We start from the raw sequence: 21525 nt of genomic DNA on the forward strand, positions 1-21525 counted from the left end.
TCCAAAGTCTGGAAATGGTCTTCCTATTGACAGAAAAAGCTTCGGCTGCCTCACACACTGCTCCTTTTCGAAGAACACCACCTTGGTTGTTCATGAGTAGATGCTACACAATGTTGTTCTTCATGTTGGTGCTCAAGTATTGATTCACCCGCTGCACCTCCATTCCCGATGATGAATTTTTTCTAAGGGAATCCTCTTTTGAAGTTACTGCAGTTTCAGATTTAGAGTGTTGATGGTAATGGTAGTTGTAAGGACTAAATGAAGGTGATGGATGTATTTATAGTGTGTTTAATGTTGCTGAAATTTGATTGTAAACTTCAAATTTCCCTCTTAAATTTTCAAGAGGGAAACTTCCCAAAATGTATTCCCTCCTTTTTTGTTAATGAAAAATTTGAAGTTGGATTTGAATTTAATCCTCTTTGTTTGTCCAATTGAATTTTGGTGTGTTTAAGGAAATTAAAAAGTCATTAATGTTAATATTGCTAAGTTAAAATGGAAAAAAATCTAATGAATGCAAGTAATAGCCGAAAATAAGCATTAAAAAGTGTTTAAGTGTAAAATTGTTAAAAAGTGGGTATCAACATCCACTACAATATTTATTTATTACACACTCAAACTCTTCTTAAAACATGTGCCCAACTCAACCGGGACTGCTAAAGCGAGACGGAGCGAGTAGTATTTATCATTATTTGGGGTTGTTTATTTATTTATATATGCAACTTAGAGAAATATGCTTAATGGTTGCAGATTTTCATGAACTTATATGAACAAATATTGGATTACGTGATTGTGACAAAATTTTACCAAAACCAAAATATTGCAAGTGAATAATATGTCATTTTACAAGTTTGGCTTTGGTCAATTTATTATGCACCACCAGGCTTCTTAGTGAATTAGTGAATTTAGGTTCAGATCTCTAATGTGTGTGTGCTAACGTTTTCGGCATAAACTTCCTGACCACATTTTGAATGTGGAACTTAAGACTATTTAAGGAAAAACTCACTGCACATAACTCAGAAATATCAACTCTCCCTAGCAAAAGCTTGAACTTGTGATAACGTGGTTGTTGATGCATTATCACAAGTTCACTCAACGGATATATATATATAGGGATGTATTCATTTCCTTTACCTATATTTCCTCCTTTTTCATTCTTAATATCAGCCATTAGATTAGAGAAATGGACGGTCAAGATCAACATTGGGTAATTAATCCCGTGTTGCATTATTTGTCCTATTTTGTGCATTATGAGGGTACAATAGTAATCTAATAATGGCTGGAAACCGCTACGAATAATGCACCACATGGTCACGAGCAATGCATATAATTGCCTATATAATGCACAATATGTGAACTGCAATGCATACGAACAAGATGTGTTGTGTTATGATGTTTGACACAGGTTTCTTGTTTCCCCTAAGGGTTTAATAAGCTTAGGGGCTAGGTTATAGTACGTAGACATGTATGTAATCTTCACATGGTAACGAGTAATGGATATAATTGACTATATAATGCACAATTTGTGAACTGCAATGCATACGAACAAGATGTGTTGTGTTATGATGTTTGACACACGTTTCTTGTTTCCCCTAAGGGTTTAATAAGCTTAGGGGCTAGGGTATAGTACGTATGCATTAATAACAAATTATAAAACGATACGAATAATTCACCAAATTGTCACGAGTAATGGATGTTATTAACTATATAATGCATAATATGTGAACTGCAATGCATACGAATAAGATGTACCATGTTATGATGTTTGACACACGTTTCTTGTTTCCCCTAAGGGTTTAATAAGCTTAGGGGCTAGGGTATAGTACGTAGACATTACTAAATGCACGTATGTAATCTTCAATCCGTTGATTAACCCATATACACAATACCTCTAATAATGCATAATATACTGAGATAATGTCAATTAACAGCTACATAATGCACTACCTAAACCAAATAATGCACATACGTATATTCCAATAACAACAATTTGTTAGTAATGTCTACGTACTATACCCTAGCCCCTAAGCTTATTAAACCCTTAGGGGAAACAAGAAACGTGTGTCAAACATCATAACATGGTACATCTTATTCGTATGCATTGCAGTTCACATATTGTGCATTATATAGTTAATAACATCCATTACTCGTGACAATTTGGTGAATTATACGTATCGTTTTATAATTTGTTATTAATGCGTACGTACTATACCCTAGCCCCTAAGCTTATTAAACCCTTAGGGGAAACAAGAAACGTGTGTCAAACATCATAACACAACACATCTTGTTCGTATGCATTGCAGTTCACAAATTGTGCATTATATAGTCAATTATATCCATTACTCGTTACCATGTGAAGATTACATACGTGTCTACGTACTATACCCTAGCCCCTAAGCTTATTAAACCCTTAGGGGAAACAAGAAACCTGTGTCCAAACATCATAACATGGTACATCTTATTCGTATGCATTGCAGTTCACATATTGTGCATTATATAGTCAATTATATGCATTACTCGTGACCATGTGCTGCATTATTCGCAGATACCAAAATGTGACAGTTACTTTTCCGTCAAATGCCCATAGTAACCCTGTAATGCATACAACCACCTTCTATAATGCAACACGGAACCAGTTTTATAGAATCAATCTGATCCGTTGATGCCTTAGATCTAACGCGTAATATTAAGAAGGAAAAAAGATCTAAGATGTGAAAAGGAGAATAACGCTCCCCTATATATATATGGGATGTATTCATTTCCTTTTCCTATATTTTCTCCTTTTTCCTTCTTAATATCAGCCATTAGATTAGAGAAATGGACGGTCAAGATCAACATTGGGTAATTAATCCCGTGTTGCATTATTTGTCCTATTTTGTCCATTATGAGGGTACAATAGTAATCTAATAATGGCTGGAAACCGCTACGAATAATGCACCACATGGTCACGAGTAATGCATATAATAGCCTATATAATGCACAATATGTGAACTGCAATGCATACGAATAAGATGTGCTGTGTTATGATGTTTGACACATGTTTCTTGTTTCCCCTAAGGGTTTAATAAGCTTAGGGGCTAGGGTATAGTACGTAGACATGTATGTAATCTTCACATGGTAACGAGTAATGGATATAATTGACTATATAATGCACAATTTGTGAACTGCAATGCATACGAACAAGATGTGTTGTGTTATGATGTTTGACACACGTTTCTTGTTTCCCCTAAGGCTTTAATAAGCTTAGGGGCTAGGGTATAGTACGTACGCATTAATAACAAATTATAAAACGATACGAATAATTCACCAAATTGTCACGAGTAATGGATGTTATTAACTATATAATGCACAATATGTGAACTGCAATGCATACGAATAAGATGTACCATGTTAGGATGTTTGACACACGTTTCTTGTTTCCCCTAAGTGTTTAATAAGCTTAGGGGCTAGGGTATAGTACGTAGACATTACTAAATGCACGTATGTAATTTTCAATCCGTTGATTAACCCATATACACAATACCTCTAATAATGCATAATATACTGAGATAATGACAATTAACAGCTACATAATGCACTACCTAAACCAAATAATGCACATATGTATATTCCAATAACAACAATTTGTTAGTAATGTCTACGTACTATACCCTAGCCCTAAGCTTATTAAACACTTAGGGGAAACAAGAAACGTGTGTCAAACATCATAACATGGTACATCTTATTCGTATGCATTGCAGTTCACATATTGTGCATTATATAGTTAATAACATCCATTACTCGTGACAATTTGGTGAATTATACGTATCGTTTTATAATTTGTTATTAATGCGTACGTACTATACCCTAGCCCCTAAGCTTATTAAACCCTTAGGGGAAACAAGAAACGTGTGTCAAACATCATAACACAACACATCTTGTTTGTATGCATTGCAGTTCACAAATTGTGCATTATATAGTCAATTATATCTATTACTCGTTACCATGTGAAGATTACATACGTGTCTACGTACTATACCCTAGCCCCTAAGCTTATTAAACCCTTAGGGGAAACAAGAAACCTGTGTCCAAACATCATAACATGGTACATCTTATTCGTATGCATTGCAGTTCACATATTGTGCATTATATAGTCAATTATATGCATTACTCGTGACCATGTGCTGCATTATTCGCAGATACCAAAATGTGACAGTTACTTTTCCGTCAAATGCCCATAATAACCCTGTAATGCATACAACCACCTTCTATAATGCAACACGGAACCAGTTTTATAGAATCAATCTGATCCGTTGATGCCTTAGATCTAACGCGTAATATTAAGAAGGAAAAAAGATCTAAGATGTGAAAAGGAGAATAACGCTCCCCTATATATATATGGGATGTATTCATTTCCTTTTCCTATATTTTCTCCTTTTTCCTTCTTAATATCAGCCATTAGATTAGAGAAATGGACGGTCAAGATCAACATTGGGTAATTAATCCCGTGTTGCATTATTTGTCCTATTTTGTGCATTATGAGGGTACAATAGTAATCTAATAATGGCTGGAAACCGCTACGAATAATGCACCACATGGTCACGAGTAATGCATATAATAGCCTATATAATGCACAATATGTGAACTGCAATGCATACGAATAAGATGTGCTGTGTTATGATGTTTGACACACGTTTCTTGTTTCCCCTAAGGGTTTAATAAGCTTAGGGGCTAGGGTATAGTAGGTAGACATGTATGTAATCTTCACATGGTAACGAGTAATGGATATAATTGACTATATAATGCACAATTTGTGAACTGCAATGCATACGAACAAGATGTGTTGTGTTATGATGTTTGACACACGTTTCTTGTTTCCCCTAAGGCTTTAATAAGCTTAGGGGCTAGGGTATAGTACGTACGCATTAATAACAAATTATAAAACGATACGAATAATTCACCAAATTGTCACGAGTAATGGATGTTATTAACTATATAATGCACAATATGTGAACTGCAATGCATACGAATAAGATGTACCATGTTAGGATGTTTGACACACGTTTCTTGTTTCCCCTAAGTGTTTAATAAGCTTAGGGGCTAGGGTATAGTACATAGACATTACTAAATGCACGTATGTAATCTTCAATCCGTTGATTAACCCATATACACAATACCTCTAATAATGCATAATATACTGAGATAATGACAATTAACAGCTACATAATGCACTACCTAAACCAAATAATGCACATATGTATATTCCAATAACAACAATTTGTTAGTAATGTCTACGTACTATACCCTAGCCCCTAAGCTTATTAAACACTTAGGGGAAACAAGAAACGTGTGTCAAACATCATAACATGGTACATCTTATTCGTATGCATTGCAGTTCACATATTGTGCATTATATAGTTAATAACATCCATTACTCGTGACAATTTGGTGAATTATACGTATCGTTTTATAATTTGTTATTAATGCGTACGTACTATACCCTAGCCCCTAAGCTTATTAAACCCTTAGGGGAAACAAGAAACGTGTGTCAAACATCATAACACAACACATCTTGTTCGTATGCATTGCAGTTCACAAATTGTGCATTATATAGTCAATTATATCCATTACTCGTTACCATGTGAAGATTACATACGTGTCTACGTACTATACCCTAGCCCCTAAGCTTATTAAACCCTTAGGGGAAACAAGAAACATGTGTCCAAACATCATAACATGGTACATCTTATTCGTATGCATTGCAGTTCACATATTGTGCATTATATAGTCAATTATATGCATTACTCGTGACCATGTGCTGCATTATTCGCAGATACCAAAATGTGACAGTTACTTTTCCGTCAAATGCCCATAATAACCCTGTAATGCATACAACCACCTTCTATAATGCAACACGGAACCAGTTTTATAGAATCAATCTGATCCGTTGATGCCTTAGATCTAACGCGTAATATTAAGAAGGAAAAAAGATCTAAGATGTGAAAAGGAGAATAACGCTCCCCTATATATATATGTATATATGTACGGCAATAACTTCTGTTTCCACGGATTTATATCCCGTCATTGAAGCTAGTTGGAACGTTGACCCTAAGCTCAAAGCCCTCGTGGGGCAAACTCCAAGTTCACATGGCTTGTGGGGCAACTTCGGCCAAAGGGCCGACTTGCTGAATTTAATTGGACATTTGGACTTGGTCATATATTTCGAAATTTCAATGTTTTATTTGGAGATGGTTGATTTCCAAATTTAAGGGTTTGTTAGATATTAAAGATCATATCTCATTATTGAATATGTATTTTACGTTTGGTTAATAAAATTGAATCTCCAAACTTAATTCTAGATAGATAACCAATAATATGATAATAAGCCGTATCCACTCCTTTAATTAAAGCAATCTCACAACTTCATGCAAGATGGATAATTGTATGATTGGGATGTTATTTTTTATAGATTAAACTCCACTAGGCACTAGCTGTTTCTACAAACAAAAAATTCATTGAAGATTAGAGCATCTCAATCGCTGCTTGATGGGGCGGACGACGTCCGGGCCGATGGCGCGACACACCCGTGTCTGCCGCTGTGCTCGCGCCGACGGCACCGCGCTGCTCGATATATCGAGCACGTCCGTGCCGCTGAGCAGGGCGACGTGGCAGCGTGCGATTGACCAACGGCAATGCCGTTGTAGTTTCCTTTTTTTTAAATAAAAAATAATACCAAAATTTTTAAAAAAAATTATTTTCGGATTCCCAAAAAATATAGTCGTTTATTACCATTTTTTTGAATTTTTTATATTTTTTTAATCCCAAAAACATCTATAAATACACACATTCATCATCCATTTTTTCATACAACTCATCTACATCTTCCTCTCTCACTCAAACTCTCTCTAAATTCAAAAATGGATCTCAACGATATCATTGCGGAAGCGGAGCGCGAAGACCAATAGTACTACGAACAATATGTTGATTTTAGATTGACTGTGATACAAAGATACTCTAACATGGCGTAATATAACCCAATGAAGAATGGAGAAATTAAACGAAAATAAACTGAATTGAAATTACAAAGAAGAATTCGAAACAATAAACCGTAAAGATGTAAGCCGAGTTGAAGAGTCCTCTTTCTGCAAGACGAGATACGTCCTGGTAGTGCTATCGGTTTGGCGAGTCGTCCCCAAAGAGAAAACGGCTGCGTCTCTGAAGTAGCAGCACCCCTAGCAGCAGAGCTCCGGCAAACGGGAGTAAGGCGGGGGCAGAGTTTCGACGGGAAGATTATGCAAAGAGGGAGAGGGCGTGTATGCAAGAATGCTTGAGTTTGTTGTATGTTCAATCGTATGCAATGCATGGAGTGACTGCCTATTTATAGGCCAAGTCCACCCACATTGGGCATTGATGGAATCAACAGCCATTATGTGTGCCATGATGGCTTGACTGTAACCGCCGGGGGTTACTGACTGGTGCACTAGCCATTGGGAGCTGAAGAGACACGACGCATCTGGACACACTACACGACGGGATACACCATGGACCGTCGGGGTCCATTGGGGACCTTTTGTCTTCCGTTATGCGTTGGGGTCCAGCGGGGACATGATGTGGACCAGGACCACCATGAGTCAAGGTCCGTCGGGGATAGCGTGGAGTTTGAGGTGGTTTAAAAAGAACAAGCGTGGCTTGAACCACGCTCAACGACCAGCTCTAAAGAGCAGCCCAAAGACCACTCAAAGACCAATTGCCAAGAGCCAAGGCACACGGCGCCCGATGCACGGGGCACGGGTCACGGTGCTTGGGTCGCGGCTCGCGGGCGGCGGCGCGCGCGTGTGGGCTCTGTCACCCATCTTATCCCACGATAATTATTACACATAATAATTCATCTTATTAAATACTTCATCAAAGAAGTTTATCATCCCCGATGTGGGATAATTAACACTCAGTTAATTAATCCCCTTGTTTTTTTCATAGCTCATTTCTAGCTTTATTGTGACCAACTTTAATATATTATTTCTCACTCACCGGGAATCGGATTTGAGAAAATGAATATACTACGGTCATCTACTCGGAACGTAGATCGACGCTATTGCATTTAATTTCACAAAATTAAATGTCTTGCAACATTTATAATTAGTCAAAGTCGTTTGACTAAACACGATTCCAACACAATATCGTACCGCCTATGAAGTCTATGTCAACGACATCATGTACACGTGTATTATCTTGCACAACATGATTATAGCTGACGAAGGACAGATGGCGGCTAACTTTTACGACGAGGATGAAGACGGAAGCTCAACCGCAAGGTCTCCCCCACGCCGAGGTATGCATACGACGGTGCGAGAGAGGATCGAAACAAGATACACAATGCGCGATACCAAAGCCCACATTGAGCTACAAGAAGACCTAATCAAACACATTTGGGCGAAATTCGGCCACGAGTAGTGAGTTTTTTTAATTCTATGAATTTAATTATGTAATTTTTAATTTTTAGGATTTAGATTATGTAATTTTTAATTTTTAGGATTTAAATTATGTAATTTTTAATTTTTTTGTAATTTGTAATAGTATTCCGGGTATTTTTAATGCATTCTAATATTGTGGAAATATTTTTATTTAAATTGAATAATAGAATGGTGAGACCCTTGAGCATGTCGGAAGAGCATGGATGAGGGTGTTGTGCTCTTAGGGAAGAGCATGGAGTAAAAAGTGAATAAAAGTGGATCCGGACCCATTTACATGCTCTTGCCAAAGAGGAGGCTCGTGTTCTCAATTTTTTTCTTGCTCAACAAGTCACAAATAAAATATTGCTAGGAGCGCAATAGTATGCAACAACGGTTTACAGATATTTTTCTATTACGGTTGCCAAACTAAGAATTAATTAACTACTTATTTAATACTTCATCTATCCACAAGAGTTTCACGAAAATATACACTTTTTCCTTTTAATTAGTAGAATATATATTTTCTAATTTTGAAAATTCTATTCTTTTATCTTTAGTGAGATATGAGACTCATTCTCCATTAACTATATTTTAATTCTACTCTTTTTTCTAATTTTGCATTAGAATGTACGGAGGGAGTACTGATAATCACTATTAATAATTAAACATCGTTCATATAACCGTACATAAACCCAGCCATAGGGTTTTATTGATCCCCAAATCATCCCTAAAATCTCATCACAGTTTAGCAATGGCTTCAGCATTTCTGCGAAATTCGAGCCTCCGTCAAATCTGCTACTCCTTCAATTCTCGATTTCTCTCCTCCAGATTTCACTCTCTTCCTAATAAATCTCTGCAGAATACGCCTCCTTCCACCAGCCCGTACGATCTGCTGCTTGCTTTTTCCGCCAACAGTCGATTTTTGTGCACGAACGCCCCCAATCCAGGAGTTGCTCAATCGCCGGGATCGAATGTCAATGCTGCGGTGCAGCCTGGTGCCTCGGCTCAGGGCGGTTCCGAAAATAAGAATGATGGAGGGCAGAGTTCAGGTGGATCGGAAAACACTCAGCAGGAAGGGAAGTCTATCCGAGGAGGGGTATGCCTCAGTCATATCGTTCGTTTATTTGATTTCTTTTGTTTGTTATTTCCTGTCTGGATTCATTCTGTGGATTATTTTATCTGAATTGCCAATTTTTGCATGTATTATTAGTTTTGGAGTAGAATTTCTGAAGGCTCTTTTGTTTTGTTTTGTTTTCCCAACTTGTTGTATATCGTCTTTCTTTCGCTTAATTGGTACGAGTGTGGTATTGATAAAAGGATGTGAATTTTTGTGGGCAGCCTGTTTCATGGATGAGTTTCTTTTTGCTTTTCTGTACTGGAGTGGGATTGGTGTACTACTACGACAGGGAAAAGAAGCGACATATTGAAGGTTAGATATCTATGGTGAGTTGCGGAGTGATTTTGTTTTTGGTGATTATGAGTCTCTGTTAATTTATTGATGTTAAGGATCTTGATGTGAGGAACTTATAACAAAATATTGGTTGTTTTAAGAGACTTCCAAGATCTTGAATCTGATATAACCATGATCTTCAATCTGAGATAAACATTCATTAATTATAAGTAGTTCAAAATGCATGTGTCTTCACCAGAAGTGCAAAAAAAAAAAGAGAAAAGAAGGGTGTGTTACATTGTGGTCGGGTAAATACTGTGTTTCGATTGAATACATTACTATCAAGACTTGGTTTTTTGTAGGCTCAGAGATGTTAGATTATATCTGCATAGTTAGGCCCTTGTGGTAACAATATATGGATATAAATTAGGGGTGATCATTCATTTGATATCGTTTACTTTACTGTTACACAAAACTCTTTACTATCTCATATGTAGATTGAATATTGGCAGCGGACATCAATCATCTACTGCTAATTATGTACTATCACGTAGTATTTGTTTCAATCATTTACTGCTAATTAGCACACTGATACGTACTATCACGTATCTGTGCGCTATTTATTTTCCTGCCTTCTCTTTTTGATTTTCTTTTCGTATTTGTGGAGTTTGATTTGAGATATGGTTTTCTTCTATTTTTTTGTGATGTCTGATTTGAGATTATAATCATATAGTTTATCATGTGATGGTTTGCAGGCTTAAATAAGGCTTCGACCGCAGTAAAACAGGGACCTTCTATAGGGAAAGCAGCTATCGGAGGCCCATTTAACCTCATTGACCATAATGGCAAAGCAGTCACTGAGAAGGATTTTTTGGGAAAGTGGAACTTATTTTATTTTGGATTCACTCATTGTCCTGATATATGCCCAGATGAGCTAATAAAGTTGGCTTCAGCAATTGATAAAATAAGTAAGCAAATAATTATTTTCTGGTGGGATCCAAAATCAAGATGAGAGCTGCATTATGTTAACATTTTTGAAATATTCACAGAGGCAAAATCTGGATTGGAAGTAGTGCCAGTGTTCATATCAGTTGATCCGGAAAGAGATACCGTTGAACAAGTACGCGAGTATGTCAAAGGTAAATTTCGACATAAGCTGATGTTTTAGTTTCTTCCTGAACAAAAACTGCAACTGCAACCGGATTTCACTGTGCAGAATTCCATCCAAAGTTGATTGGCCTCACTGGTTCACCGGAAGAAGTCAAGAAGACTGCACGTGCTTATCGAGTGTACTATATGAAGACTGAAGAAGAAGGATCAGACTATCTAGTTGACCACTCTATAGTCATGTAAGTACACTTCTTACTTTTATTGAGGCCATGATAAATCTGTTCATTTCCCTAATAACTAGCCACTATATTGCAGGTATCTTATGGACCCAAATATGGAATTTGTGAAGTTCTTTGGGAAGAATTTTGACGACGCCTCACTTGCTGATGGAGTTATTCAGGAGATAAAGCAACACAAGAAAGTTAAAGCATAGAAGCACGGTCGCAACTTTCAGCCACAAAAGTAGTACCTTGAGACATTCTGTGATAGTCTGACAATTTTGAGGAATAAATTGGATAGTATGAAATGGATGGCATCATCTTGCTGAAGAATGAGTTGTTTCTTCAATAGGATTGATAGATCTCACATTTGTTTCAGTAAGCCTCTCATTGTACTCGAATTCTTTTTCCAGAAGTCAGCTTCTAATTGCTACTACTATGTCTTAACAATAGATAATTACTTATGTGAATTCTTGTTTCCATATTCCCAATTAAGATCTGTGTGTTTTTATTCCATCAAGAACCAGCTAACTAACCCACCCTGTTTTGAATGGCTCATTTAACATGAATTTATTTTAATAACATTCTCAACACTCTGTTCCAAAAACTCAAACAAGTCGACTCAATAAAGGAACATCGATGTGTGACATTGATAAATATAGCTAAAAAATAGTAATCCCAACGTTCTTCCCTTCATTTTATTAGGCAAGTTATAAGGTATCACATGTAATAAAGTCTTACATAAGCACTAGCTTCTTTGTAAGAATCTCCATCTGATTAGTAATACACACCATAAAACTCTATATATTACACCAAGTATGCATGCCACTGAAAAACTGTTATCTTCAGCTGTGATTCTCATCTGAATCGTGTGATTGGATTTCAGGTGCTCTACTCTTCAATTCCGTGGTATCATCCACTTCTCATATATGAACATCTTGCCCACGATCTTGCAAAATCACGACCCCCTATCAGACTTGAGACGTAGGCTAGTAATATAGTTATCCATACCTGCAATCAACAAGAAATAAATTATTTTTTTCGGTAGAGAGGTTACTGGCTGCCTCTACTAGTTAAATAAAGTAGACACTGTATATGCTGTTGGCGTTCTTGGCTAAGTGAAGGTGTAAATATGTACTCCATACTCACCAAGGGTCAAGTAATTGTTGATGCTCGGAGCGTTCGTTGCTCAAGCCAAGCATGTCACGGATAGACATATTTGGGGAAGTTTGCCTTCCCAAGATAAACCTGTTGCATTTCCTCTTTCCATATCTTCATCAACATAAAAACCAGCTTGTGAAAATTCATGATTTGAAATGCTTGACTAGAAAGTTGGTGAATTCCATGGAACTAACTTGGGCACGTACCATTTCACGAAACTCGAGCCTAATATGAGGTACATTAGTCCTGTGAATGTCGTTGCCATCTGGTCCTCGCTTGAAGTATTCCTTGCCAATCCAGTGAGACTACAGAAGAATTATCGGAGAAAAGCAGTGAAGAGTGAAATGGAGAGAAGATAGTTTATCAGTGTTTATACAAAAGCACAAAATACAACAACAAAATTAGTTCCCCGAGATGAACTTGATGATGATGATGACAACGATGAATATGCCTAAATCAGAACTACCCTCTTGTCCACTTCCATACATTCAAACGATTAACTGACTTGTATAATTATGCAATGAACTTTCATGGATGCAGAAGCATTGGTGGTTTAAACATGCAGATGGATAACATTCATAACAGGCTGAGAGAAATGGTGAGTACCTTTAAGGCATGAGAGAAACCAGATTGATACACTGAATTACGAGCAATCTCACATAAATCACATGAACTCAATTTCCACACCTGTAACAACAATGGTCAATCAATGGGTGAGGAAACTGTATGAGTTTCAATTGGTGAACAAACAGATCATGCAAACTCACTGAAGCAGCTATACTGTATTCTTCCACCAGCGGCTCTTTTGTCAAGTGAATTTGTAACGGATCATCAGTCGAGAGGGATACATTGAGGCCCCTCAAGAAAAACATAGGGAAGGGATTGCGGTGGTAATCCAAGAATAAAGAGTTGTTGCTCAATGGAGACATAGCAAGACCAATCTGAATTCAAAACCCATTTCAGTTATTGGAGACTGAAGTATTCACCAGACGACGAAATCTTATTTAAATTTTTAGAGACTTGCCTGGGATAGATAATATAAATATTGAAGAACAGGTGATTTTCTAAGATTGATTCCGTGTGCAATATTGTGAGCTGTGAGAAATGTTGCTGCAAGATGGTCTATGTCACCAGCCTAATCATGTCCAGAAAAAAGAAAAATCAGAAATTAAACATTACTGAGGCCAATGGATAGAATTTTGTGTCCAGATTAAGTGCTGACCTCTCCGGAGTGGGGGCGAAACTTAATGGTCGTCATGCCTTTGGACTCACGAAGCTGAAAATTGGAAGATGAATATTGTTTGTGAGATATAAAGAATACACTTGCAAACCTGTTAAATTCATACTCACAGTTTCCTCAGGTCTACTCATGAAAATTAAGGATCATAAAGCATTGATGCTCAGGGTTTATACTTATAGCAAAAACCAAACTGCAGTTTATTCCACTTTAAAGTGAACACTAGATAGTAAATTGTACTGAGTATAATTGAATTAATCTAGTACAGTAGTACTATCAAGTTCAATACATTCATGGCGATATGGAAGTTAACTAATGACCTATATCTCTATTTCCAATTTGATGCAGTTCCCAAAAGGACAAAGAAAAGAAACAACTATGACAGCTTGATGTCATATAGATACTCCCTCCGTTCCATGTTAATAGAAGCATTTCATTTCGGCACGGAGTTTAAGAATAGTGTGTTAAGTGGATGGTGAATAAAGTAAGAGAGGTGAAGAGAGAATAAAGTAAGAGAGATGATTACTTTTTGCGAAAAATAGAAGTGACTCAATTATGTTGGAACTTCCCAAAATAGAAAAATGACTCAATTAACATGAAACGGAGGGAGTAACATTTAACCTCAATTCACAAAGAGAGCTTTCAGCTTTTTTTGTGTGAATGAAACAAGAGGATGCATACCTTGTTCAGAGTGTATAGGTTAGCATAACAATAGTATGCATAGTAGGAAAATGCAGGATTAAAGATATTGGTCCACTGAGATGGTGTGGGCATGTGTTTAGTAGGCCGCCTTTCAGGCTTGCTCTCATCATCCACAAGATCCAGCCCAACAACCTATCAAGACCAAAGACAGATATTCAGAAACAAAAGGATTCACTAAATTTGACATTAGATATTTGTGATTGGAGGTTGAGTTTAAACTATGATATGCCTTCCAAATATATAAAATTTGGACTCCTATGCCGATCAAAAGATTGAATGAGCATTTATATGGAGAGACGAACCTGCTTTAAGAAAACATGCAACTGCGGGTGTGAGTCTGGATCAACAGTGACCTCAAATAAAGGCAGGAAGATGTTATCAAGGATGTTCTGGAATGAGGTTACAATCCCCATCTCCTTGTACACATTATAGAGCCTTGGAAGCTAGATGAAAAAATACATTTAAGAATAAGATCATTCAGATTTCAGACATACAAATAAATCACATTTTTTAACATAAAGCAAGTTTGGATTCAATAAGGAAAAATGTAGCACGTGCATGTTCTAGCAAAAATATACCAATCTAATTAAATATAGCAGCTAAGATACAAGGTTTGCAGGATGTTAATGTTATGTTGTATTCAACGTACTGGAAAAATCAGCACTCCATATACCAAATAGTAATTTCCAACAAAAAAAAAAGTGAGTATTTCTCAAGCAAGAGAGACGGGCTTTTAAACCTACAGCACAAAAAAGCGAGTATTTCTCCAGAAAGATGGCGTCCCAAAATGGCCACTTTCTTGGAATGGCATGGGCTATTAGGTGGAGTTGTTTATATTAAAGTAGCGAGAGAAAATGTAGTTGAGTGTTTTAACAATTTGAGAGTAAAGAGAAAAATAAATTTTATTCCAAATATGGAAAGAGGGCATCTTAGTTGGAACAAATTAAAAAAGGAAATGTAGACATCTTGAATGGGAAAAAAGTACTCCCTCTGTCCGTGAATAGGAGTCCCGTTTTTCAATTTTAGTCCGTCCGCGAATAGGAGTCCCGGTTCAAATTACTATAAATGGTAAAAAGGCCCCACATTCCACCAACTCATTCCACTCACATATCATTTAAAACTAATATATACAAGTGGGACCCCTATTCCACTAACTTTTTTCCACCCACTTTTCTTAACATTTCTTAAAACCCGTGCCGGAAAGAAATGAGACTTCTATTCACGGACGGAGGGAGTAACACTCATCGGTGATATAACTAGAGATTCCCAAATCCCAACATATCATAGGATTCACAATGCCTTCTCAGATGCTCAGATTCATTAGTGTTCTATTTAGAATAATAATATTAAAATTCAAGCCAAAGGAGTGTGCTCAATGTTACACCATTACATGTGAATAAAAAAAGCAGAAAGAAAAAGGGAAAATGAAGTGCCACTCATTCAAGAAAGTGTAATTGTCACATATGCATGTTGCCTCTAAAAACCAGATCATATTTCCATATGCATGTTGCCTCTAAAAACCAGATCATATTTCCATATTTATATCATAGTGGATGAAATATCATTTTCTCTTTACCTGAATCAGCCACACAACATTCTCACTGTACAAGTCATTATTAACTATCCAACTTGCAAGCTGGTCCCACTCACTCATCTTTCTGCCATAAATTGATATTCGGTATTCAGCCATCTGCACAAAAGCAAGAGATTAACTCAATAAACAAAATTTGAAGATATTAGAATTCAAATTGTATCTTAAATTCTAGCAAGTAGGCACTCACCTGATATTTACTTGCAGACAGGTCTGAAAAAACTTGCATAGTCAATTCAGCAAGGAAACGGCCTGTTGGAAACATGACGAAGTTAAACTAAACATCAATCAACAGAGAAAATGCCATCAGATTATGCAAATAAGCAAACACTAGAATAGAGATAACCAAGGAGTGGTCTAATAAATCTTGGTATTAAAAATACTGCTCAATATGTCACATAAATGATGATATATAGAGTATACCCTGAATAAGATTGTCCTGCTTCAAAAAGATCTCTCTCAATCTACTCTGACCACAGGGATTATACTTCAAATTAAATTTGTCAAAACGGTGGAAAGTGCTTTTGTCAGCGTGAACATCCAGCAGGTCAACGTTCAGATCATACCTGTTATTTTTTAACCAATTATTAGAGAATGAGCATAAAATAATAAGCACTAGACTTATTATGGGAAGTACGGTGGAATTGCAAGTACACAGCCTAAATAATCAAGCAGTGCAAAAAGACAGTATTCCCAATATTTCATTGTTTCTTTACAGAAGTACAACATCCATGAAAAGCTATTAACTTTACCCAGTCAAATCCAAACTCTCAAACACCTCTTTCAAGGTCAGATATGTTCCATCTCGAAAAATAACAACCTGACAATCAGTAGAAAAAAATTGGCAATTACATCAGAAATTATGTGTGGATCAACAATTTGTAGTCCCCCATCTGAATAAACTCGAAGGAAGCATTCTTGTTAATGGTGCAAGAACAGAAATGTCAGTGTAAACATCAAACAAATAAAAGAAAGCTATACCTCATCTGGTTCCTTTCTCAACTTTGATTTTATGAACCTTAAAAGATGTTTCTGGTTCATGCAAGCTGAGTGATGAACGTGGGTGTCAACTTTCCTGACGTTATAAAAATCTCGATGTGGCGCACTTTTTTGAGCTAAAAACTCCCTGTCCGCATTAAGCATCAGATGAAGGTTGAATTTCTGGAGCCAAACAAACACCAGCAGGTACCCAGTCACTAATTATTTGAAAATAATAAAAATGCGCAAATGCAGTACTTAGAATAGAGGGGGCACCAACCTGTTCTAGAAGAACTAGCCTGTGGTGGCATAGAGTTCGGATATTCCCAGCTGCAATGACCTTAAGGATGTGGTGCAGGTCAGTGAAAAAAGTTGTAGCATCAGCTACTGGAAAAAGGTTCTCTTTTGCTGGGAAAAAAGAAAATGAAGTACAATTAGAAAGAAGAGAATGCAAATCAGAAGTACCCAATTTAAGGAGAAATATCTTACAATCTTTATTGGCATAGACATTGACAACTCCATCTTCCATCTGAAAATAGTGCTGCAAGGGTTTCAAAATAAAATTATTAAAAAACTGATAGCAAACAGCACATTCCAATGATCATAATAAAAATGAGATAACAATTTCGGATAGAAATGCCATGTACAAAGGTTGAAGATAACAATTACTGATGGGACTTACATCAGATTTTCCTTGTAGAGTATAATTAAATGGATTCTTTATTGGTTTTGGAGTACTAGGATCAGATATAACTTCTTTTTCCCATGGAGCAACAGCTTCTCTAAAAATATAAGTTTTCCGCAATTCAAGGCAATCTTGTATTGCTCGGTAGACCTCCATTTCGTCAACGGATGGTATTTCTGACAGCAATAATGGGAAGATAGGTAAAAAGATAACAGAATAAAGGAGGACAAATCCTCGCACAGAGGATTTCAAGACTGAACCAAATGCAGATATGTCCTGCATCAGACATAAGTAATGAGAATAATACCAGTGGGGGAGATTCTCAATCGCACAAAAGTCTCATGCTCTGGCTCTTTCCTTAGGATATCAGCAGCTACAGGATCAGGTTGAACGCCATGTAAGTCACCAGATACACTGTGTGAGCGAATCATACTTGGTGCCACAGGCATTTGTTCCCCATTAACACTAGGTAGATTCTGAAAAAAATCACAATTAGGTATCATCCACACAAGCGACTGAATTTAGAATGTTCTCGTCAAGAGAAGAAAAAACTGCAATGTCGTTTTGAACACAGATGACATATGTACATGTTTTCGTGTATATTATGCAAGTAAGAGAATGAGAGATAGATAGGAAAATGAACCTAAGTAAGTATTTTATATGTCACTCTACTCACCGCATCTCCATTAGTAAGAATATATGTAGCATCTAGCTTAGAAGCATCAGTTAAATCTTCATCATCTGAGCCTTCTACACTTTCAAATGCACTTGCGCTAGCTACGGGTGATTTAGGAGAAGTAGGCCGAATAAGATGACCTGCTCAAAAAGTTATACTGACATTAGCAGGTTTTCCTGAAAGAAATGAAATAGGTATTCACAAAAACATGTGAGGATCAAATAAATAATCTTTGGGAGGATAACATTCAGTAGATAAAAGATGTTAGCGTTGCAATTCATATCCATATAACTTGACATGGACAGTGAATAGGGCACAGTATTTCCTGTGCCTGTTTCATTAAATAAAATTTTTTACAAAGCTGTCCACTTTGCTTAATATAGCTGAAAAAGCATAGTAACAAGAAAACAAAACACTGATGCTTCTAAAAAACGTGGTTCTTGTTTGTCCGAAGTCTATAATTTTGGATCTGGTAACTTTTCTCAGTTATTATCCAGGAAGCACCAGAATCGTGGGTGATACACACAACACAACAGCCTATCAAAATTCAGACAGTATTCCATTTCCTCTTTTACCTGTTACAAAGTGAAGGGATAAGTACTATTATCAAACTCAATCTGTAGATAATTTCACTACTGAGTGTCAGAGCTTATCTTGTACGATTTGAATTCCGAAGATATTCCAAACGATCAATTTTAGTAACAAAAACAAACTAAGTAATGTCCAAACGGATACTTTCATTTAAGTAACAAAGGCAGATGCAGTTGACAGGAAATGGATGCAGGGAGGGGAAACTCATCCTCTAAACCTGAAGACAACAATTGAATTGCAATCGTACTGGCAACGATGCCATCAATTAATCAACGACAATGATACAACTGCACGCCAGTACTCTTTCACACGTCAATCCACTCGCTATAAATTGATTAAATCAATTCAGTCTCATTAACTTTCATTAACTCCTTTTGCATATCGCAGAGTCCAGATTACATTCTCGAAGGATAACCAAATCAAACACAGACAATTCCTACATTCGCATACCTTCAGGAAGCGTGTGCAGTCTCGGAAGCCCCGCTGGAATAGAGTCCACACACACCGGACCGTTCCTCTTCTCATCCCCCTGACCAGCGCCGCCGGAAAACGTCGTCACGTCCGGCAACGACGCAGAGGCGCGGCGGTTGTAGCCGCCGTTGGCCTTCCTGCGCCTCCGCGAGGGGTAGCGCTTGAGCTGGTCCGCAGCGTCGTCGGCGGCGCCGTCCTCCGCCGCGAAGTCGTCTCTCTCCCTCTCTATCGACTTGGCGAACTCCAGCAGCTGGTTTAGGGTTTTCCTGTGCATATAGTAGGCGGAGACGGCGACGAAGGAGGCTCCGAAGAGTGCCGCCATTGCGAGATGCAGCGAATAAGAGTCCATTCCTCCGTTTCGGTAGGGAGAATACGACTCTGTATAGCGTAGGGATTTGACTGTGTTTACACAGAATCAGTGTGTGTTGCAGAGAGAATCGAAGAAACCCTACGAACTGAAAATAGTTGGGAATTATTTTCGTTAGGAGAGAAGTGCGGAAAGGGAAGAGGTGGCATTATTTATAGGCAAGAGAGGGATAAAGGAGAGAGATTTAGATAGCAGAGAGGGATTAAGATAGCAGAGCACATTACATTATTCGTTTATGCGTTTGGTATTTTCCATTTGTCACCTTTTTTTACGAGTTGAACAAATTTCCTTTTTTTAATTGGGCTGAAATTTAGCGATGATTGCTTCAAATTATTCGCAATTATTTTATACTAGTAAAATAATTTTATTATGAAATTATATGTATAATATAGCAATCTACTTACAATTTTAAGTTCAATATAGTAAATACTAAATAGTGTACGCCAATTGATTGTAATACATGATACATCAACATTATATTACATATAGCCTACAAGTTCCCTTTTTAATTAGGCAGAAATTTAGCCAATATAAAATTAATATGTTTGAATTTATTCACAAATATTTTATTACAAAAAAATCATAGTTGGAAATTTACATGGGGACATTTCCATCGATAAGTTAAACTATGTAATTATTTATTCATAATAAAATGACCTCGAGTCATCAATATTTAATCTATTTTTTTCAGTTGCAAGAGTTTTTTACATAATTTTACATCGATAATCAGAGAAAATGACATATTTACATGATTAAATATCTTTATCGTTAAATAACGATAAATGACTCCAAATTTTATACAGTTTTTATATATTTAAGTTGTGGAACGGATTGAAATTTGATCAAATTTAATGGAATTTTTGGCGATTTACTTTTGTATTTGTAGTGTTTGATAATTGTTGCCTCGTTGTTTAATTGTTTTCTATTGATTTATTATATGGAGTAATAAATTTGGATGAAAGTATGTACTGTTTACTGTATTTGATAATTTAATCAGTTATGCAATGCCATTTACCTAGAGTGTGATAATCCATCATAGGTAGGAATATTATGTGTTGGGGAATTTCTTTTAAAATACTACTATGCTTAATGCAGTTACAGGTGTTAAATCACTCAAATAACAATCAAATACTATTACATGTCTAATATATTCTCAATATATTGTAAGGATTAGTTTCGTTTAAAACATATTCTTGGAATTGTTGCGAATGGGTGTTTGCTATAGATTTATTTATTGAAAAGTGACATAACTATCTAGATATTATTTAAAAAGTTTTAGCAATAGTTTAAAAGACATTCAAATTGCACAAACCTAAATATATAGTATTTCAAAGGTTTAGTGTTAAAAGCTCGTTCCTTCCTAATCAAAGTATTTCGATTTTAACGGTTTTAACTCGTCCTCGATTTAAATTAATGAACAAGTGTAATATGTTATTTTAGCGATTTAATTATCCCCTGATTTATGAAAAGTAGAGTTACGGTGGATTCACTTTTACACCGTTAGTAATTTGACCGTGTTAACTTTTGTTAATATTTACAATAAATAAAAAGGCTTTCTGGATTATTTTTTACTAATTTTTGTGGTTAGTGACTGTATTTTATAGCATATGGGCTCCAGTGGCTTTATTACCCTATACTGATTGAAAGGGAAATTGATTACTCCATATTATTGGGTACGACCTATGATTATCATTTCATGGCCAACTCTTTTTTTGGAGATATTTCAAATGCCAGTAACTAATTAAACAAATTTACAATTCATTTTTACAACTTTTTAACATAACTAGTTAATTTCTAGAGTAAAATGTGTTAGTTAAAAGGAATAGTTTATGATCTACTATAGTCTATAATTTATTGTTTTTTAACTTGAAAATTAGCAAAACAACAACAATGACATGTTTGTGCGCTGTGGCTATTTACGA

The 21525-nt window shown here is 36.4% G+C and overlaps 2 protein-coding genes across 2 annotated transcripts; one reads left to right on the forward strand and one right to left on the reverse strand.

Annotated features, from left to right (window-relative positions):
- Positions 1-9130: 9130 nt before the first annotated feature.
- On the forward strand, positions 9131-11639 carry LOC121794724 (protein SCO1 homolog 1, mitochondrial-like). Its single transcript, XM_042193028.1, has 6 exons — positions 9131-9522; positions 9765-9855; positions 10572-10784; positions 10866-10955; positions 11033-11165; positions 11242-11639. The coding sequence occupies exons 1-6, from the start codon at positions 9178-9180 to the stop codon at positions 11357-11359; spliced, it is 990 nt and encodes a 329-aa protein (XP_042048962.1). The 5' UTR covers positions 9131-9177; the 3' UTR covers positions 11360-11639.
- A 178-nt stretch (positions 11640-11817) lies between these two features.
- On the reverse strand, positions 11818-19772 carry LOC121809956 (AMP deaminase-like). The gene is made up of 20 exons (XM_042210817.1): positions 19216-19772; positions 18175-18314; positions 17806-17974; positions 17496-17674; positions 17303-17354; positions 17094-17221; positions 16817-16996; positions 16588-16655; positions 16259-16401; positions 16026-16087; positions 15821-15934; positions 14547-14687; positions 14224-14376; positions 13528-13581; positions 13330-13440; positions 13073-13246; positions 12912-12992; positions 12512-12610; positions 12294-12416; positions 11818-12155 (listed from the first exon to the last, which is right to left on the reverse strand). The coding sequence occupies exons 1-19, from the start codon at positions 19583-19585 to the stop codon at positions 12348-12350; spliced, it is 2487 nt and encodes an 828-aa protein (XP_042066751.1). The 5' UTR covers positions 19586-19772; the 3' UTR covers positions 11818-12155; positions 12294-12347.
- Between the last annotated feature and the right edge of the window lie 1753 nt (positions 19773-21525).

The sequence above is a fragment of the Salvia splendens genome, chromosome 1 (assembly GCF_004379255.2).
Source record: "Salvia splendens isolate huo1 chromosome 1, SspV2, whole genome shotgun sequence".
In the NCBI taxonomy this organism is placed as follows: Eukaryota; Viridiplantae; Streptophyta; class Magnoliopsida; order Lamiales; family Lamiaceae; genus Salvia; species Salvia splendens.